We start from the raw sequence: 20,693 nt of genomic DNA, 5'->3' as shown, positions 1-20,693 counted from the left end.
GACTCATGTCCCAAGTCCCATACCCTTTCCACAGCATCATGGTAGTAGGAAGCTGGGGGCTGTGCATGGCAAAGTGAGCACTTAGGTCTTTATGTTGCTGATGGACTAGGTCATTTTCCTTTTTCCATCAGTATCTGTTGCTTTGCCAGTACTGTTTTTGGTGAGCTGTCTGTCCATCTGCATTATCAGATTATTTTTCATAAGTAATTGAAATGGGACATAGTATAGTGTAAAGGAATCAAAAGCACAGACTTCTGTGTCAGACTTCTGGGTTCAAGTCCCAGCTCTACTACTCACTACCCATGTGACCTTGGGCAAATTATTATATATTATAAATACAGCACATGGTATTATACTTTTATATCTTTAAAATGGTGATATTACCTACCTCCTAGGGATACGGTAAGGATTAAATGAAATAATTTATCTAAAATGAATATAAAATGCTTGGCACAACTTTGCCTAGTTCTAAGAGGGTGGAGAGTGGGATGGGGTTGTTGAATAGGGTCTAAATTTTAAAAAGATATGTAAAAGCACATTTTAAACTGAAAAGTGCTTGGAAAATTTACTGTCTTTTCGAAAAACTATGCCATGCCGTCTTTCTCACTCTTATAACCATCTTCATTGTAACATTTGTGAAGCACTTTATAGTTCAGAAAGCATTTTTCCCTTAGATCCTCCTGACAGCTCCCTGTGGTGTGAAAAGGAGCTATCATCTACACTTGCTGCAGGTGAGATGACTGTCCCGGCAATGGCCCAAGGCCCATCCTCTCTCAATGTGACTGTTTATCCATGTTACTCCAAGAGAATCTAACAGTTAAGGGGAGAAAAAGCTGCACTGCTTGCTTCCAGAGCTAACTGTGTCCTCCCTGCTGTCCTCCCTGCTCTGGGCCACAGCGAACACTGGACAGTGATATTAAAACCTAGAGCATGAGGAAGCCAGTGAGGAGAAGCTGGTGAGAGGCTCTGCCCTCAGATGAGAGGAACTGGAATTCACACATGCTCCGTCTGCCTCTGCAAACTTCGGAGTAAGTGCTCCACTCCAAAAAGCCAGCTTCTGCTGGCAAATAGGACCAGTTAGGAAGATGCTGCCAAGCAGCTTGGTTTCTGGGCTGTCCATGTAGGGGAAAAAATTAAAAAGATAGTTTATCGTTTTAAATGAACTCCCTCTGGCAGGTAACTCAATTAAAAAGGTATTTGCTGATTAATGAGATAGAACATTTCTAGCGGTGACAATTACTGCTCCCAATGATTTAATAAGTGGTGAACTTAATTATTTTCATCCCAGGGTTGGAAAGAGGTATAAGGAGACCATGGTTGTAGATATTACTATCTGGGGACCTGCTGTGAACTGAGATCAGAGCTTTCCAAACACAAGGGACACCTCCCCATATACACATCAGAACTTTGTGAAACATAGACACACACACCCTCGCAGAGTCAGCAACGGCTGTGTGCGTGAGCACCTCCGGTTATACCGGTTACACCTTTGTCTATCATGGCAATCTTGTGAAGCAGGTTGTGGAAGGGTGGTTATTTCCACTTTGTAAGAGAAGCAACTGAGGCTCACAGGGTCTCAGCTTCCTACAAGACCCTCTGTAAGGTAGGGGCACCTAGGAGTCCTAAATCGCAGGCGGGTACTCTACCTCCCTCTCAGATATGCAGTAACCTCCTCAAAGATATGCAGTATTCAGCTCTGGTAGGTTCTGTCTTATCACATACCCCCTTCCTGGCTTCCCTAGGAGCCCTCCCATGTCATGAAAGAATGCAGAACTCATTTCCTTACAGTGCTGGGAGTGGTTGCTGGTTGCAGGGCTTAGGGTAGACAGGCTGATGCTGGGAGCCCTGGGGACACTAACTGAGCTTGGGACTGCAGCTGCCAGGCTTGGTGTCTCTGTGCTGTGGTTCTGGTAGGTGGATCTGTGGACGGTGGTCCCGGGGGCTCTTGTGGTGGCAGGTACTGTCCTCGTCATGGTAGAGGCTAACGTCGTAGTTGAGGTAGATTGAGGTGCTGGAGGGGAAATACCATGGAGGTCACTTGGACAGATAATTTTGTTGCCTAAGTTATTGCCTCTGAGATATACTTAGGAACTTATCTTCATGGTGTAGCTCAAATGCCACTTCTGTGAAGCCTTTCCTAATCTCCCCAGTGGGCTATGATCTTTTCTTTAGCTGAATGCTAAGCACTTCACTTTGATTCAATAAAGATGAGTCATTAAAACATTGCTGTGGAATTAGTTGTGAGTAAGACCAGCAATAAAAAGACTGTAGGGAGGGGAAATCAGATAAATCTAGAAGGATTTTACACTCATATATTGTTATACCAATAGATTGAAATTCTTATTCCACTTTAAACAATTGAACCTGTAAATTATTAATAATGCAGTAGACTTAGGCTCAAATGAAAGGCCTTGGCTATACATCAAGATTAGGACATGAATCTGTGTATGTGGTTGAAGTATTAACTATTAGTCCCAATTATATTGCAAAAGGGCTGCTGTGTAGTGTTTGTTAAGTTCTAGGTGAGAAACAGGCAAATATATAGTTATCTGCATGTACCTGAAGCCACGGCGATTAAGGGTTCTTAACTTGAGGTTTTTAAAGGGTTCCAGAAACTCCCTGAAACTGAATTTAAAATGTTTTATGTATATGTGCATTTTTTCCTTGGGAGTGAGAAAAAGCTTTGGAAGGATCCTGGGGGCATGAGCATTCAAGGAAGGTAAAAAAGAGAAACCCCCAAAAGGCAACAAGTAACCAGGGAAGATGGAAGAAAACCAGCAGCATACTGTGTCCCAGAAGCCAAGGGAAGATTTCAGCAGGGTAGGGTCTGACACTGCCAGGGGCCATCCCTCCTGGAAGGTCTGCTTACCTCGGTAGCACCTCTTCATGTCTGGACCCAGCCACATTGTGTCAGGACAGGCACATGTGTACTTGGGAGAGTGGCTGGAGATCTGAGGAGCAGGAAGGCACAGGTATTCACAGCCTCCATTAGGCTGGACACTCAGCTCACAGGCATCTGGAGCTAATGGCAGAGAGGGAGACAGCTGGGGCACAGACAGGACATGCCAGGTCTTCCTGCCTCCTGAGGATGAGGCCTCTCCCACCTGGCTTGCTCAAAAAGCTTGCCCTATCCTTTTTTTTCACATTTTTTTTCTTTTTCTTTCTTTTTTATCCCCCAGAGCTTTTGGGATACACGTTGTTTTTTGTTACATGTATGAATTACATAGTGGTGAATTCTGGTACTTTAGCGCACCTGTAACCCAAGTGTAGTGTACATTGTACCTAATGTGTAATTTTTTTTTTTAAATCTCTAGCCCCGCTATTACCTTCTCCATTTTTAGTTTCTAAAGTCCATTATATGCCCCTGTGTACTCATAGCTTAGCTATACTCTGTATGCCCCTGTGTACTCATAGCTTAGCTCCTGCTTATAAGTGAGAGCATATAGTTTTTGGTTTTCCACTCCTATCATACTTTACTTAGAATAATGGCCTCCAGCTCCATCCAAGTTGCTGCAAAATACATTATTTTGTTCCTTTTTATGGCTGAGTAGTATTCCAAGGTGTATATATGCCACATTTTCTTTATTCACTCATTAGTCGATGGACACTTAGGTTGGTTCCACATCTCTGCAATTGTGAAGCCCTTCTACTTTTTAAATTTTTTTTATTTTTTATGTTTTGAGACAGGGTCTCACTCTGTTGCCTAGACTAAGTGCAGCAGTGCAATTATAGCTCACTGCAGCCTCAAACTCCTGGGCTTAAGAAATCCTCCCACCTCGGCCTCCCGAGTAGCTGGAACTATAGGCGCATGCCACCATACAAGGGTCATTTTTATAGTTTTTGTAGTGATAGAGTCTTGCCTTCTTGCCCAGGCTGGTCCCAAACTCCTGGGCTCAAGTGATCCTCCTGTGTTGGCCTCCCAAAGTGCTGGAATTGCAGGTATAAGCCACCATGCCTGGCCTCCCTACTACTTTTATTGGGTACTTTCCAGCACCATACCTAGTGTTTTATCCCTACACTCTCATTTAATCCTTGCAACAATTCTGAGAGGTGGGGACGTTACATCCCAGACTGACAAATAAAGACACCTAGGCTCAAAGAGAACAAATTCGTCAAACCTATACTCTAGCAATTTTTTTTTTTTTTAAGAGGTAGGGGTCTTGCTCTGTCGCCCAGGCCGGAGTGCAGTAATGCAATCATAGCCCACTGCTGCCTGGAGCTCCTGTGCTCAAGGGATCCTCCTGCCTCAGCCTCTCAGTGTTGGGATTACAGGCATGAGCCACCATGTCTGGACTAGAGATAGAACTTAAATTGAGGTCGGCTGGGCTCCAAAGCCCATTAAGCCCATAGTTTTTATTTTTCCCTGTGCCACATACTATGTCTCTCATTTAAATTTCTAGGTCTAGAATCAGGCACCAATCTTATCTCCTTACACTCCCTTGCTTTCCCTCTTTCACCCTGGCAGCCAACACTTCAGTTACAGTTAGAATTAGTATATCCTAGTGATAGAGGAGGGGACAACCTAGTAGTAGGATTCCTAGATTCTATTCCCAACCAATAAGCTGACTTATTATATGGCCCTCGGATACATTAGCTTATACTACTGCAGAATGGCTACAAATAGCAAGTTAGATGCAGTGTGTCATGGTGAAAGCAGCTGTGGAACCAGATAGACCTGGGTTTAGGTTTCAGTTCTGCCACCTGCTAACATTATTTTACCACTCTGAGCTTCCGTTTCCTCAACTGTTAGAAGAGTAATACCCACACTTTGTAGGATTGGCAAAAACAGGACAGTTATATATTCATTTATACCCAGCCTTATTTCACAAAGAACTTGAGGTAAAATGAGACAAAATATATGATGAAAAAGTACTCTACCAACAAGAGGGATTGTTGTTATTATTCCTGGGGTTGCTGAGTTGTGACCTGAATGTGAACACAGCCTGCCTGGTGAAAGGAGAGGACACAGTGACACAGTCAGGGGACCTGGGACCTAGGACCAGAGACAGCTCACCTCTTGGCTGCTTCAGCTCATGGAAGATGACAATGTCATGTGGGTTGTTGAGGTTCTCAGCCAGGATGGAGATTTCCAGGCCATTGAGCCGATTTGCACTGAAAATGGCCTCGTTCTCCAGGTCTGTCCAGAACACCTTGTCCTGTGGGGTATAGATGCAGAGGATGGGAGGCCTGGAGTGTAAATCCATGACCTCAGTCTGAGGGGTTGGCCCCAAACCATAGTCACAAGAACTGCCCTGAAATCTCCCCTGATCTGTCCTGTCTATGGATTCACGGTGGGGCTCTCGGCCTCTAATCTGTGATGCACGTCCCCTCGTTCCCTTCTATCTTAGAGGATTATTCGGTGATTCTGTGCTTTGAACTGACAGCCACAACATTACTCATTCATGCTGAACTAAGCCTGCTTGCTAGAGCCCAGCAGAAACCCAAGGTTAAATCTCTATAGCATTATCATTACTGGGGCCTGGGACCAAGATTGGAAGGGATGTGTGAGCTATGAGGGTTATGCCTTGCGGGGCTTCCTGTAGCCCCTGGGTATCCACACGAGTCCACATGGTTAGTCCATATAAGCCTAGATGTGCATCTGTCAGCAAATCCACACGTACAGGTACAACTGTGCATCCTCATACACAGATCTAAACACATACCCAAATGTTCATCCACACACAAAAAGCTACATTTGCCCCTAAATATGCAGTCTAAATACATCTTGGTATATGTATGTACACACATAAGCACCAGCACTTAGAGGAATGCACACTTTTATTCTGATGCATTTATATTTACCCATGCACATACACATACTTTACATGTACATGCCATGTATATAAACAAGCACAAACACTTGTGTACCAACACACCTGTCCTTTAAAGCAGGGGCTGGACTTAGAGGTGGAGCTTTGCCCACAACTTCAGAGCAGTGCTGAGTAACTTTGCTGCAAGCAAATCCTGCCAATGCCAACCACAGACCATCATCCCTTTGCTTTCCCTCCCCTTGGTGGTGGAGTTAGTTTTCGGGAAGAGGTGAAGGTGTGAGACCTTGGTTGGTTCTGGCTTCTTCATTCCCGGAGAAGAAAAGTCATTAGGGTCAGGGCACAGGAGGGTCTTCGCTCCTCACTTTGCTGGGAGCTTCTTGAGACTAGGATAGTGTCTGATTCACTTCTGTGACCCCAGGGTCTGGCAGAGGTCAATAAAAGTGTGCAGAATTGAACAGCATCTCTCAGGCCATTTCTTCCAGTAAATGATTCTAAGGATATGTATGTTCCTTCTTCCTTTCCTCCCTTTACTGGGTGCCTTTTGTACATGGGTTACAGTGCTGGGTGCTGAGGGCACAGAGAGGAAACATACATGCCTAGCAACTCACCTGTGAGAAGTGCTCTGGGAGAGGGATCTTGGGAAGAGAGCATGGGAAAGGCTGCCAGGTGGAGAGTGGGCTGCAGAGCCTTTGTGTGCAGGTAGCTCACAGATTGTTTACAAACAAATCAGTTGGTTTCCCTGTTCCTGTTTTCATTTGAACAAGTCTCAGGGACTCATCCTATTTGAACAAGCATTTTCTAGGCTTCAGCTTCCTAGCGGGCCCTTGCCTCTCCTTACAGGACTCACCTCAAACACAGCTATCCCAAAAGGGTGGCTCAGGAAGTCAGTGGAGGAGATCAGCATCTTTCTGTTGCCTCCACTGAAGTCAATGCTGGACAGTTGGTGTAGCTTGGAGTCTACCCAGTACAAGCGCTGGCTCAGCAGATCTTGGGAAGGAAGCAGGATCAGGTCATGAACCTGGGACCCCAGTCTGGAGCTCTGTTCCTTTGTACCCCTCCCTGCCCACATTTCTAGGCCTCACACTGAGGCCAGCCTACGGCAACCATTAGGAAACAAAGTCACTGGCACCATGAGAGGACCCAGAAACAAGACTCATGGAGTTCCAGACAGTGATCAGGACAAGGCACTAGAATAGGCCCCCAACCCAGGAAAGGCAGGGCTCACCCAGGGTGATTCCGTTGGGCCATTCAATATTGTCTGACACCAGTGTTTGCCGGTCCACACCGTTGAGCCCAGATTTCTCTATCTTGGCCTGGTCCCCCCAGTCAGACCAATACATGAACCTAAAAGACAAAATAACCCAATTTGCCTTCTTGCTGGGGACATGACCGGGGTGGTCTGAGTCACAAGAGCTCAATAACCCATTGACTAGTTGTGGTTTATGTTTAGTAGGGACTGAGAAGACCTCTAAAGTTCTTTTGAACCATCAAATCTTAGAATTAGCAGGCACTTTAGCCTTCACCTCATTTGAGAACTTGAGGAAAACTATTCTCCGAGATTGCACCCAGACTCAGTCAGCTGAATAGCCTGTGACCCCATCTCTCCCACTTCTAGCAGTGCTAACTAACTAGAGCCCTAGGGTGTCAGTGTGGGGAAGGCCCTAGTAAGCCCTCTCTTTTCTGGTTTCAGAGGAGAAAGTGGATGAGCTTCCTAACTCAGGTAACCCTCCCTGCTTTTGTCTCCTCAGGCCTACTAGGGCCAGTAGCAGCCCACTGTTACTAATCCAAGGTAGTAAATTAGACCTAACCCACTCCTTTGTAAATAGTCCCTTTATTAAACCCTCCTCTGATTATCTTGAGTATGCAGTGGGTTTCCTGCTGGGACCCTGACGATCCACAGTGGATTGGGGTTGGGCTGGGTGTAACTCTATGATGTGAGGGACAGGATGTGGCAGGTGCAACACAAGGTCTGCATGAGAACAGACAGAGAACAGGGATGAAGTGAGGGTAAGAGGAGAGGCTCCGTATCTGTCAGAGTGCCTAGTTCTGTGCTGGAAGCACCTGACCCATGCTTAGTGAATGGCAGCTATCAGTCACTTCCCAAGGCCTCACATAACCTCCCATGTGGTACACCCCTCACCAGCTGCCCTTGCTCGAAGAAGAGGGTTTTCTTATCCCTGTTTAACAAGGAAATAGCAGTAGGACGCAGCTGTTGATTCTGTTAAACTTAACATGATATAACGCTAAAAAAACCATCTCAAGATATCCACACTGAGGGAGAGAGGGAGTCCTGTTCTGTTCAGAATCCCTAACTCCCAAAATTGAGGGGTGGCCAGAGCAGGGCAACCTAGGTGGTGAGGGCCCAGAGACCATAGGCAACAGGGGTAAGGATGGAGGTAGGCAGTCTGAAGCAGAACAGACCAGTGATCTTGGTCCTCAAATCTTGCTGGCTCTCTCACAGGGCAGGGAATAGACATGTTTTATGTAACTCCAGAGGCCAATGGAGGAAGTTGCAGGGAGATAGATTTGGCATTATGAGGGGAAAAGACCCATTTTCTAATGAGCAGAGCTGCCCCACAGTGAAACAGGCCCTATGGGAGGTAATGAGCTACCTGTCTTTGGAAGTATGTGAGCAGCTGCCAGATGCCCACCTACAGCAGCCTGAAGAAAGGCTTCCTCCCCCAGGAGCTTCTACCAGGCCATCTCTAGAGCCCTACTCTGCTCTGAGACGCTCCAATTCTACGATATAACGAGTGGGTGGGAGAGTCCAGGGAGAACTTTGGTGACCAATGCCCAGAGAACCTTGGTTGGGGATTAACAAGACTTTCTTCCCCATGGCCTGTGTCTGAGTGGCCCAGAGCTTTCTAGAACCCTCAAGATAGCTCTTGTGACAGACACAAGAGGACTGAGCACCTATGGTGGGAGAATGGGAAGTTCAGTTGGGACACTCACCCTCGCAGGGGGTCAACAGCGATGGCCCGGGGTTCACTGAGGTTACGGCTGAAGAGAGTGCGTCGGCGGCCACCATCAACTGTGGCCACTGAGATGGTCTTATTGCCCGAGTCAGTCCAGTAGATGTGCTTGTGGACCCAGTCCACCGCCAGGCCCTCTGGAGAGTGCAACTGCTCGTCAATGAGGACCTCCTGCTCTTTCGGGTCACTGGCCTTGTCCATGTAGGCGCTTAAGAGAAAACAGAGATGACCATGGGGCAGATGTTCCACCCATGGGCCCATCTGGAGCTACCTGTGCACCCTTCCCCTCTCTTCCATCTGGGCCATGGCAATAGATTTTTAGAGGAACGTGGATAATTTCCACTCTACACATTCCCTGGGGTACCAGGGTAGGGGTACAGACTTACATGGGCCACGGTCTCTGGCTTTCTAAGGTGGGGCTGTCCCACAGCTCTGCCCATTAGGGCGAGCCAGATATACAATGTGATTATGGAAAGCATTAGAGGCTATGGCAGCAGAGGCATGGAGACTGCCTCATCCCAGAGGGCGGGAGAAGGCTTTATAGTTGAGTCCTGAAGGACGAGTTCACCAGGAGCATGAAGTCACCAGGACAGAAAGCCATTTGGGAACAAGAAAGGCTTGTGCAAATGGCCAGAGGTGAGTCTGCTCTGGAACAGTGAGATACTTAGGGGAGCTGCTTATGTGGGTGTCAGACTGCAAGCAGGTGTAGGCAGGAACCCCATCTTGATGGGCTTTGAGTACCATGCCAAGGAATTAGGATTTATCCCCAGTGGTAACTAGACAGGCCAGAGGATATAGTCCAATAAGCATGTTAGTTCACTGTGGCATCTATGGAGTGGATGGGTTGGAAGGAGAGGGAATGAAGCAGGGAAACTGGTTAGGAGGACGTTACAGCATCTGGGTGGGAGATTAAGAGAGTCTGAAGAATGACCGTGCCAGTGAGAATGGAGAGAAGGGCTAAGAATACAGTAGACACTCAGGAGGCAACATTAGCAAAACAGCAAATGCTGTTTCCCCAGAGGTTTTCTTCTTCTTGCCCTCTCTCTGGGTGATTAGTTCCTTAGTGTCCACTGCCATCAATAACTAAGTCTCCAATCCCAACAGCTCTCTTGCGATCCAGACTGCAAAGCTAACTAGCTCCCCTTGGATGTCCCATGGACACCTTGAACTCAATATGTCCAAAACTGTTCATCCCCATTCCCCTCCCCTCGGCCAACCAGACGGCCCAACCCCTGAGCCCTGATCCTCCTCTACTGCTTCACACATCAGAGAACAGCACCACCATTCATGAAACCTCCCAAGCCAAAAAACCTGAAACTCCCAAAATTCACTATGAAGGAGTAAATTTCTTCCATCAGCCCCATATCTAGTCTGTCACCAAATCCTGCCTCTTTCAGTTACAACTCTTGGACAGGCATTGTTCTAGTTATGTTTTTGGGTGTGTGTGAACTGAGTGTCTGTATGTTGCAGGGAGGCAGGAATCTAGTTGTCAGTGAGTAGCACTTGCTATATTTGCTTCCATCCACTCTTCCACCCATCTGTCCCATCATTCTTTCATCAGTGACTCAGTGTCTACCCAGCGCCTGGTCATCGGCATTCCTGCCAAGTGGATCTCAGGACAAAGAAAGGACATGACTGCCTGAAGAGGGCCCAGACATGCAGTGGGGCAGGTGCTGGCATCTGAGAAAGTCCTAGGAGAGAACCTCCTCCAGTGTGTGAAGAGCTTCCCAAGCACCAGGTCCACTGACTGTGGCGTCAAAGACAGTGAAAAGCTGGCCTTGGGGTGATGCCATCCAGGAAGGCATGCCAGATCAGATGCCCAGGTGGGTTCGGAGGCCTCCTCTGTACTTTCTCATGATCATCACAAATGGATGTCACTGTGTTGTGAGTGGGATCCTCTGGGCAGGGACCAGGTCTAAGTCCCCAGGTTCCAACACACAGGGATGTGAGCTGCTTGGAAAGTCCTCCCCAAAGCCAGGATTTCTTCCTTTCTGCCCTGGCCAAACAGTTCCTGTGTCTTGTGCTTCCATATTAGGCCTCCAGAGGTCAGACAAATCCCAGGTGTTTGGGGCTCAAAGCTGCTAACCCAAGGGAGCCCTCAGACTACTCCAGCCCCAGTAAAGTCCCAGAAGTTCCATATCCACTGTGATCCTGCATCTCTTCCCAAGTCCCAACTCTGTCCTGAGGAGCTCTAGAGGCAGACACCACTCCTCCCCTCCTCACCTGTCACCACCCCTCACCCCCACTCTTCATGCCTTGCTGCAGAGGATATGGCCGCTCACCTATAGATCTTACGGTAGGAGAGGTCACACCAGTAGATGCGATTGGTGGCAACTTCCACATCTAGTGCCACGACATTCTTGAGCATGGGGATGAGGCGTGAATAGTTTCGCTTTACCAGGTCGATCCTCCGCACCTCGTGCCGGTTGGTGAAGATTAGGGATGGGCTCTTGCCAGCTGCCATGCAGGGAGGTTGAAAGAGAAAGAGTCAGTGCAAGAGGCAGGGAGCCTGGAGACCAAGACTCTGCCACTGGCTTGCTGGCTGACACATCCATTTTCCTTAAAATAGTAGTGACAATTCCTACTTTACAGGTTGCAGGAGCAGATGAAATAATGAGTACAGAAAGCAGAAGATGCAGAGCACCACGCATAGCAGGAAGATTCTTATTCTTTTTATTAGATACAAACTTCTCCAAAATCTTTTATGGCTCCCCATTTTCTCCTTAGGCCTGCACTGAAAGCCTTCCACAGTGTGACCCCAAGTTCCCTGTCCAGCCTCATTACTCGCCTCTCCAACATAGCTTGATTCCACCTACCAGATACCATTACCTAGCCATGGATGGGCTTCCTGCCTCAGAGCCTTTGCTCAGGTTGTCTCTTCCACCTACTATGTATTTCTTTCCAGCAACTACCATCTTCTCTGCTTGGGCCCTACTGCTGTGGTTCAAGAAGGAACTACCTGAGCAAGTAAGTGTCTTAGAAAGATAACTAGGGGCCAGGCACAGTGGCTCACACCTGTAATCCCAGCACTTTAGGAGGCTGAGGCTGGCACATTGCTTGAGGCCAGGAGTTTGAGACTAGCCTGGGTAATATGGCAAAATCCCATCTCTAAAAAAAAAAATAAAAAAAAAATTAGCTGGGCATGGTGGCACATGCCTGTAGTCCCAGCTACTCAGGAGGCTGAAGTGGGAGAATCATTTGAGCCCGGGAGGTTAAGGCTGCAGTGAGCCATGATTGTGCCACTGCACTCCAGCCTGAGTGACAGAGACTCTGTCTCAAAGGAAAAAAAAAAAAAGATAATTCAGGATAGAAAGTATTGGGGACATAGCAAGAGATGAGCTTCAGAGATTGGCAGGGGCCAGATCACAAAGGGTCCTATGAGCTGGGTGAGTTTGTTCTCTATCCTGAGCCAATGGCAGAGATGGGACATATATGATATACAACACAGATTATATATATGCAGTAGAGACAACATACAACTGCTCATGTATACACAAAACCTGTATTTTTCTTAGATTTAGGGTTAGATTTTAAGATGATAAATAAGTGACCTAGACTTTCCTGGCTACTCCATATGGGAGGACACTGTCCCATGGGCCTCTGAGGGCCTAGCACCAGCTCCCGCAGGCTGTTTCTAGATGTATTGGGCCACTCTCAGGCACCAACACTGTCTGAGGGGCTGCTCCTAGTAACACCTGCCCCTCAAGCTCCCTGTGCCTCCTTCTCTTGTTTTCCAGCTGACACTTCTGCCAGCCACCAGTCCCTGTCACTGTGCATCTTTGCCAAGCTAATGTGCTCCCTGGAGGATGGGACCAGCACAGAGTCATGTAGGGCCTGGGGCTGGGTGTGTGACCTGTGTGTAGTGATGGAGACTAATTCAAAGCAGGGTGGGAGTGAGACAGAAGTGTGGTACAAATAGAGAGCATGGAGAATGGACTCAAGGTGCAGGAAGGGGCAAGGATGAAAGCTGAGTTCCAGGCCAGCTCTGCCACTGACAAGCTGTGATTTCCCTCACCCCAAAATGACAGTAATGACACTTCACCTCCCTGAAGGCAGGAGCCAGGTTAAAGGGGCATGTTGGAGTGATTTTAAATGACAGCTGTGACTGTGACAGGAACCCCCTGTGTTTATTATTTGAGACTTTATGTAATTGCACTTGAAATATTCATGTGTGTGGATTCTGTATATGCATGGGTAGTTGCATGTTGTCTCCAGTGCATGTACATAATCTGTGTCATGTATTACATGTGTTCTATATGGGGGCAAGAACAGGTTACACGTTATATGTGATATACTAATGTATGAGTTACATATTGTACAGTTTGGGTGTTAACACTTTTTGGGTTTATGGGCTACATGTCAGTATTATGGCTGCTGTATTGTTATAATTTATCTGTTGTATATTGTATTTAACTTGCATATGAACTCCAGACTTATATATCCAGCTGCCTTCTCAATATCTCTACTTGGATACCTAACCAGTTTTCTTAAACATAACATGTCCAAAACAGCCTAAGATTCCTCCAAACCTGCTTCCCTCACCATCTTTCCCAAGCCCATACGTAGCAATCTTATTTTTTCAGTTGCTGTAACTTTTTTTTCCACATTCCACATTCAATTCATAAGCAAATCCTGTTGGCTGGCCTTTGCACTATATCTGCAGTCTGTCCACCTTTCATTATTCCCACAGTAATAATGTGGGAATAAGGGTTCAGCCACCATCACCTCGCTTCTGGATTATTGCAATGACCTCTTAAGTGGTTTCCCTGCCTTCTCCCTTGTGCTCTACAGTCTGTTCTCAATACTGCAGTCAGAATAAAATGTCACACCATGTCCCTTCCCTACTCAGAGCCCTCAATGGTTTCCCCCCAGTTAGAGTGAAATCCAGAGCTGGCTCTTACAATGGTCTAGAAGGCCCTTTGGGCTGCCCCAAGCCACCTCTCTGGCTTCATCTCTTCCTAGTTTCCTTGCTCCAACTGTACCAGCTTCCTTGCTATTCCTTGAACATACTAGGCATGCTCCTGCATTAGGGCTTTTGCGGTTTCTGTCTCTTCAGCCTGAAATGCTTGTTCCTACAGATAATTGCATGGTAGCTTACTGTCTCACCTCCCTCACTCCCTTTTTATTTATTATTATTATTATTTTTAGAAAAGGTCTCACTCTGTCACCCAGGCTGGAGTGCAGTGGCATCATAACTCACTGTGACCTCAAACTCCCGGGCTCAAGGGATCTTCCTGCCTCAGTCTCCTGAGTAGCTTGGGACTATAGGTGCATGGTACTATACCTGGCTAGTTTTTAAATTTTTTTTTAGATATAGGGTCTTACTACATTGCCCAGACTAGTCTTGAACTCCTGGCCTCAAGTGATCTTCCTGCCTAGGCCTCCCAAAGTGTTGGGATTACAAGCATGAGCCACCACACCCACCCCCCTTCACCTTCTTTACTCAAATACCTTCTCAGTGAGGGCTTCCCTGACCATTCCATTTAAAACTAGAACCCCCTGCTCACCTGGACTTCCCTATTCCCATTCTCTACTTTCTATTTTTCCTTAGCCCTTATCGCCATCTGCCATGCACTATATTTTATTTATTTATCTGATTTCTAGCCTGGCTCACCCATTAGACTATAAGTCCCTTGAGGGCAGACAGGGATTTGCATCTGTTTTGCTTACTGCTGAATCCCCAGTGTCTACTACAATGTTAGGTGTTCAATATAAACAACTGAATACAATGAATTAATTCTGCTGGCGGAATTGATCAATGTGTAGGTCTGCCCAGGTCGTGCTCTTTGTGTGGACTCCGTATGCTGTGTGTGTAGTCTCTGTGTGGTTCATATTCTGTTGTATGAGTGTCATCTCTGTGGGCTATATTGGGTGGCTCTATACAGTGTCTGTGTGGGTGTTAGTGTGCAGTGCGTTGTGTGTGTGATGTGTATGTACACTTTTGAGCACTGTGTGTGCAACTGCTAGAGTAGGCAGACAGCTGGACATGAGCAGAAGGGGGAGTCCCTGAGAAAAGGGAAGTCTAGAAAATCTCACACCTAGAGACCACCCAAAACATTCATGCTAGATATGAGCAGAGAGGAGGGGAAATACCTGTGCAGAAAGGAATGCCCCTTAAGATGCCCAGAAACTGCTCACTCTGCAGTTCTCCCATCAGAATGTAGCTAGCTGCATGTTGAGGAGGAGGGGAAGGGCAAAGGGGAAATCCCTAAGAAATATGCAGGCCCAATCAGATTTGACTGCTATACAACCTTCCTAGGGTGGTGGTAACGAGTGATGGCACCATTAGGTAGTATTTGTGCCCAGAGCTGGGCATGCACACAAGCTAATAGTAAGGGGAGGTCCCACAAGCCTGGGTGGGAACTAGGTGAGGAACAGGCAGGGACTTAAAGCAGGAATGGGAAAACTAGACAAAGAAAACGGCAGAGATTTAGGACAGAGACAGGAACTTCAAGAAAAAAACCCAATGCAGAACTCTTAGGGCTGCTGCTGGTTCATTCTCTTTTAGCAGGCTGCCCCACTCTGCCTCACCTTTCAGAGCGCACTGTCCCTTTAAAGAAACACAGCTATTGCTGCTGCTCCCAGCTGGGTCAGCCTGCTCCTGTCTTAGATTGTACTCTTATCTCCTTAATAAACCTTCGGCTTATGTTACTAATTGTCTCTTGGCTGAATTCTTTCTCCCAAGCTAGACAAGGGACCGAGGATTCCTGTACCTCTCAGTAACACAACCTGCCTTCTCGTGTGTGCGCACATGTACACGCCCACTCCTCACAAGTGGAAGCACGCTGCTTCCTGTATCCCTTTCAGAGCTGCCCCTCTGCCCTTGGGGTGTCCATACCAGCAGCCTTGCAGTTCTTGGTCAGTAGGTCCATCTCGTAGCCAGGGTAGCACTCACACTTAAAATAGCCCTTGTAATTGACACAGATCTGGCTGCAGGCATCTGGGTCCTTGCACTCATCAATGTCTGTGGGGAGGAGCAGGAGTCAGAACCAGCAAGAGGATCTGCTTCTGCTTGGGGGTGTGGGAGAAGGTCTCACCGCCACAGGTCTTCTGGTCCAGGAGCTGGAAGCCTGCTGGGCACGTGCATTCAAAGCCAATCTTGAGGTCAGTGCAGATGTGTGAGCAGCCGCCATTGTTGTGCAGACACTCGTTCAGCCCTGGGGAGGGACATGGGCTCCTGAAGGTCCAGGAGCCCAGGAGGAGTGGGGGCAGGGCAGGGGTAGGACCTAGAGCAGAAGCAGAGCCTCAGGGCAGTGGGACTCCCACAGAGGCAGGAGGGCTCCACAACCTCACTGAGCCTCAGCCTCATCTACCAGGTGTTCTGGGCAGCAGGCGGCACAGAGAGGGCAGATTCCTACTCCAGGCCAGACACAGAGACAGGGTAGAGTGGAACCAGAACGTAGGTCCCCGGCCTCCCGGCTGGGGCTCTGTCCACCACCAAGCTGGAGGCAGCTAGGCCTTCCCCAGTGGCCCAAGGTCTTTCCTTTCACAAACATGTTTCTCACAGCGCCTCCTTCCTCGTGACCTCAGAGTTGAAGGGGCCTGTGTGTGTCACATCCAACCCTCAGGATACCCTAAGAATCCCTTCCAAAATGCCCCTGCTTAAATATCTCCAGCCTCAGGGAGCCCACTTCCCTCCTGGGGCAGCCGGCTCCACTGTGGACCAGCACTGCCTGCTGAGGCTTCTGCTTGTGCTCCCAGCTCTGCTGTGTGGGGTTGGCCAGGGTGCACAGGCTCCCTTAAAGCACTGATATCTGGTCTCCTGCCATTTGGGTGCCTTTCTCTGGACTCACTCCATCTGTCCATGTCCCTGTCTGGACAGGGCCCAGAGCTAGTTTGCCACCCAGAAGGAACCTGAACAACACAGGATGCCCCCCCTAATGTGCTTGTGGTTATTTAAGACTCCTGGGCCTTTTTTAACATGGAGCCATTGCTAAATCAATTCTCTCCTATCATGAACTAATATGATGGGTTTTTAAACTCCTCTCCTCTCAGCACCTGTCCCTGTTCCTCCATCTTGTCATGGGCCCGGTTCCAGGATTACCACCTGCTGCAAGAGGTGAAGGGATGCCCAGAGGTCATCTGGTTCTGGTTCCCCATCCTCCACTCCCTCACTACCTTCTGGCAGGGTCTTAGGGGAGGTCAGGGAATCCAGGACCAATGCTCTTACAGCCTCTCCTGAGCTTTAGAGTCACAGAAGGTTAATTCCACAAGCCACGGGGAGGTGCCGTGCCCCTCTCCCCCTCTGCCCCCCAGGCTCATGCACTGCCACTCCAGCCAAGCCAAGCAGTGCTGAGCTGAGCCAGCCATGGCCATGCATGTAGCTGGTCTGAGTTGCCCACCCCAGGCCATGCACAGCTATGGGGTGCCCCCACTTCCAGCCTGAGCCATGCTTAGGGAATAACCCCTTTACCCCTGGGCCTCCTCCTGTTTCCCAGGAATGTTGGCGGAACTGAAAGAACAAGACCATAGCAACTCCATGACTGGGGGACCCAGGGATGACTCAGCCAGGCCCAGCCCTGGGAAGCCTCAGACCCTTGGAGGTGGGCTGAGCCACAGCAGCTCCCACCTCTAGGAATCTTTCAGTCGCTCGGAGCCCTCCCTGACCTCTCCTTTCCTGTGTTATTCCCTGAGCACCGTTCATTTATCTGTCCTCCCACTCACCCACTGCCCCCATCATGCATCCACTCGCCTCCTTCCTCTCCTTTTGCAGCTAGCAGCAACTCAACAATTCTATTTACTGAGCACTTGATGAAGTGGCATGTGTAGGTGGGATGGCCCTGAAAGGGGGAAGGGGAAAGGAGAGAGCTCAAAGTGACTGGCTTCTGATGAAGGAAGGCACAGAGTCCTCCAGGGCTCAGGTGGGTGAGGGGAAGAGAAAGGAGAGCAGGTCTGCACCTGTCTGTCCCTGTAACCTTTCCCCAAATGCCTGCAGGGAAGTCTTCAGTCCTTCTTAATTCTACCTAGCCTGGGTGTGATTCCGCTGGGGAGCCAGGAGAGGAGGGGGATGGGGTAGAGTGGTGCAGAGAGGCCAGAGGCCAGGAAGAAGTGGTGTCACTGCACACACCTACATGCACACACCAGCATGCACACAACTACATGCACACACACCAGCTTATGTGCAGAGCACAAACAGTCCCATGGACTCCACAGATACATTCACACATACATGGGGTCACACACATAGATGCATGAATGCAGTTCCCCTGCTTTACTCAGAGAAGAAGACATGGATACAGACACCGGCCTCTCACCAACACAGAGACAGAGGCCACACACAGACACAAGCACGTGTGTACATACTCCTCTTTGGTGTGTCATGCAAACGACGAGAGAGAAGAGAGGGATTAGTAGGACAGTGGTCCCTGGCTACTCCAAATCTGGGTGTTGGGGGAGCTAGGCTCAGTAGTTCTGGCTTCCCTGTCTCTTTTTCCACAAGTTCCTTCTTCTGGGACTTCTCTTGGCAGGGCCTGGAGGCAGAGGGAGTGTCTGTCTCCTGCCAGCTCAGGTAGAAGCTGAGTCACTTTCACTCAACTACTCTTCCTTTCACAATCAGTTTTTTAATCTTCAAAAGGGGAAGGAAATATGCTCTTCCTGGGAAGCTCAGGAGGATGAACCTCCTCTAAGCACCCAGGAGGGAGGTGCTGGGGAAACAGTCTGCCAGGAGCCAGGAGAGGGAGGGACTGACCTAGCCTCTGTCCTCCCAGGGCTTCTCTGTCAAATCTGCCTCAAGCCCTAACCTGGGAACAGTAAAAAACAAAAAACAAAAAACAAAAAAAACCTCATGAACCTTCCTGGAGTCCACACTGGGTTTCTAGCATGTTCTCTGGGATGCCCACCCTACCTACAGCCTGGAGCCTCTGTTCTTTCTAGCCTGGAACCCACCCTGACAGCTGTAGCCGACATCAGGGCAGCCACTTCCATCCAGGTCTCGCTTTAGTCTGGCCTGCAAGTCTCGTCTCCCCATCAGGTCCGAACTCCTCAGGGCTTAGGATGGTGCCACCTCCTGCTGCAAGGCCTGCCTTACTCCCACACAGGTATGGCCTGAGCAGTGGCCCTGGGATGTGTTTCACCTGGCTGCCTGCCTGCTGTGCCCACCTCTCCCTCTGCTGGATCTTCTGCAAGGGGCTAGAAGACCTCAGAGCCCAGGGCCTTGGCTGGGTCAGCAGGGAAGGAACACCGAGGAGGAGAGAAAGTTCCAGAAGGTCTCAGAGGTCTGAACGGGGAAGGAATGAGGAAAGGCCAAGTTTGTGAGAGAAAACATAATTTTTTAGTACCTGGGATGGACAAGCTCTTAGCACTTTGTAGAGATGTAGACCAGAGGCCTGGGGGCGAAAAGCCCCATGTGAAGCCATAGGACGGCACATGAATCCAAAGAGAGGGTCAGAGCAGAAAGTGTCAGGGCAGGGGGCACTGGAGGGCCTCGAGCCCAGATACCAGGAGGGGGATGGTAGGAGACTGAGTCCAGCCAGTGGGCGTAGACAGGCACCGCACCACACTTTCAGAAGCTCATCCGACCAGTCCCGGCAGTCCCTCTGCACATCACACACTTTCCCGCCGTCCACGCGCTTGCCACTCTTACACTGAAATCTGCGGGGACCCTCACAAGGTGACTCTGTTGGGCCGGACAAGAGAGTGGACAGTGCCTGTGAGACCTTGGACAAGAAGGGCTGGGCTGGGGCCCACAGGAGGCAAGCAGAGCTCCAGTTCCAGTCCCTCACAGGTCCCTGGAGGGTGGCCCAGGACAGACAGGTAAATCCAGGACCTGAGGAAGCTCTGCTCACAGGACAGGATCCCAGGGATGATTAGGAGGCTAAGCCTCATGTAGCTGGGCAGGGCTGTGGGGATCTGCGTCTCATCTTGCAGGACTGAGGTCCTAGGAGGGACCAGGCAGCAGCTCTAGAGAGACCTTAGAGGCTGGACTGACCATCTCCTGGGGGGACTTTGCCCCATGGACCCCGGATAGGGGAAGTTGCTACACTGCCCAGCCTGTTATCCATTCCCCAAGATGACTAGTGAATGAGGGTCCCTGCTCCTGCAGAGGGCAGGTGGTGACCAGAAGAACCATCTGAGAATTAAAGGGGCTCCCTGGGGAGCAAGACTCAGCCTCTGCTCAGCCTGGGAACTAGTGAGGGAAGCCACTCACCAGCTGGGACCTGGACAAGTGGTGGGGGCTGGACTTCCCAAGTGCTCTGTCATGTCCCCCTAGGTGTCTTTCAGCTTTGGCAAAGTCCTTACAAATCCAATTCTGGTGCTACTAGGACCCCATGGAAAGGGAGCCAGGTGATTTAGGTGCAAGTGATGCTCTGGGGGAAAATGCATCTTGGGGACCAAGGGGAAACTCCTCCCAACTCTGCCCTCTGGAGAGTCACCAGAGCCTAGGGCATCCTCACAGAGGATGTGTTCTGTGCCCTGACCACACGCACCCTGTAGGCAGCCAGCTTCATCACTCCCATCTGGACAGTCCTGCTCCTGGTTGCAGTGCTTGATTGCAAGGACACATGTCCCATCCCCACACTGGAACTCGTCCCCACGGCAGGTGCCCAGTGCTGCCAGGAGAGGGCAAGGGGCGAGGATCAGAGTCAGTGTGGTGCTAGGACAATTTCCCCACCACCCCAATCCCCATGCCATAGCCACCCCCAGCAAAAACAGAACCAGTGGCTGAACTCAGGAGTCCTCAAAGGACACCTGGCCAAGGCACCTCAGTGTACAGATGGGGAGACTGAAGCTCAGAGAGGGGGAAGGCCTTGCCCAGGGTCACACAGCACTCTGGCTGGCAGATTCAGGACTAAACCCAGATCTCCTGTTTCCCTGTCCCTGCCTCTCTCCAGGGCCACTCCTCAGAACAGACACACGGCCTTCTTTTGAGTCTTGGTGCTCATTACTTAATGACTTCATCCATTTGGCAAACCTTCCTGTGCCAGGTGCTGTGCTGGGAGGGGTAGAGGTG

General features: G+C 49.3%; 1 protein-coding gene and 1 long non-coding RNA gene across 25 annotated transcripts in view; one reads left to right on the top strand and one right to left on the bottom strand.

Annotated features, from left to right (window-relative positions):
• Positions 1–20,693, bottom strand: part of LRP8 (LDL receptor related protein 8) — an 80,702-nt gene that overhangs the window by 8,918 nt on the left and 51,091 nt on the right. For 4 of the 24 annotated variants that reach the window (XM_031011259.3, XM_055349280.2, XM_055349319.2 and 1 more), the window contains 11 exons: positions 20,170–20,292; positions 17,157–17,195; positions 15,781–15,900; positions 15,582–15,707; positions 11,026–11,200; positions 8,724–8,951; positions 6,997–7,115; positions 6,619–6,758; positions 5,015–5,156; positions 2,870–3,022; positions 1,787–2,011 (listed from right to left, as the gene is read on the bottom strand). In XM_031011259.3, the coding sequence (XP_030867119.2) occupies positions 1,787–2,011; positions 2,870–3,022; positions 5,015–5,156; positions 6,619–6,758; positions 6,997–7,115; positions 8,724–8,951; positions 11,026–11,200; positions 15,582–15,707; positions 15,781–15,900; positions 17,157–17,195; positions 20,170–20,292 (1,590 nt within the window). The remainder of the gene's footprint in view (positions 1–1,786; positions 2,012–2,869; positions 3,023–5,014; positions 5,157–6,618; positions 6,759–6,996; positions 7,116–8,723; positions 8,952–11,025; positions 11,201–15,581; positions 15,708–15,780; positions 15,901–17,156; positions 17,196–20,169; positions 20,293–20,693) is intronic. The other 20 variants (XM_019018793.4, XM_019018799.4, XM_055349331.2 and 17 more) reach the window with 8 other exon arrangements.
• Positions 616–14,476, top strand: LOC129524274 (uncharacterized). Its single transcript, XR_008668039.2, has 2 exons — positions 616–1,028; positions 10,305–14,476. It is a non-coding gene; the product is annotated as an uncharacterized lncRNA (long non-coding RNA).

The sequence above is a fragment of the Gorilla gorilla genome, chromosome 1 (genome assembly GCF_029281585.2).
Source record: "Gorilla gorilla gorilla isolate KB3781 chromosome 1, NHGRI_mGorGor1-v2.1_pri, whole genome shotgun sequence".
In the NCBI taxonomy this organism is placed as follows: domain Eukaryota; kingdom Metazoa; phylum Chordata; class Mammalia; order Primates; family Hominidae; genus Gorilla; species Gorilla gorilla.
The sequence above is the reverse complement of the archived record's forward strand: the minus strand, read 5'-3'. Positions and strand labels throughout refer to the sequence as shown.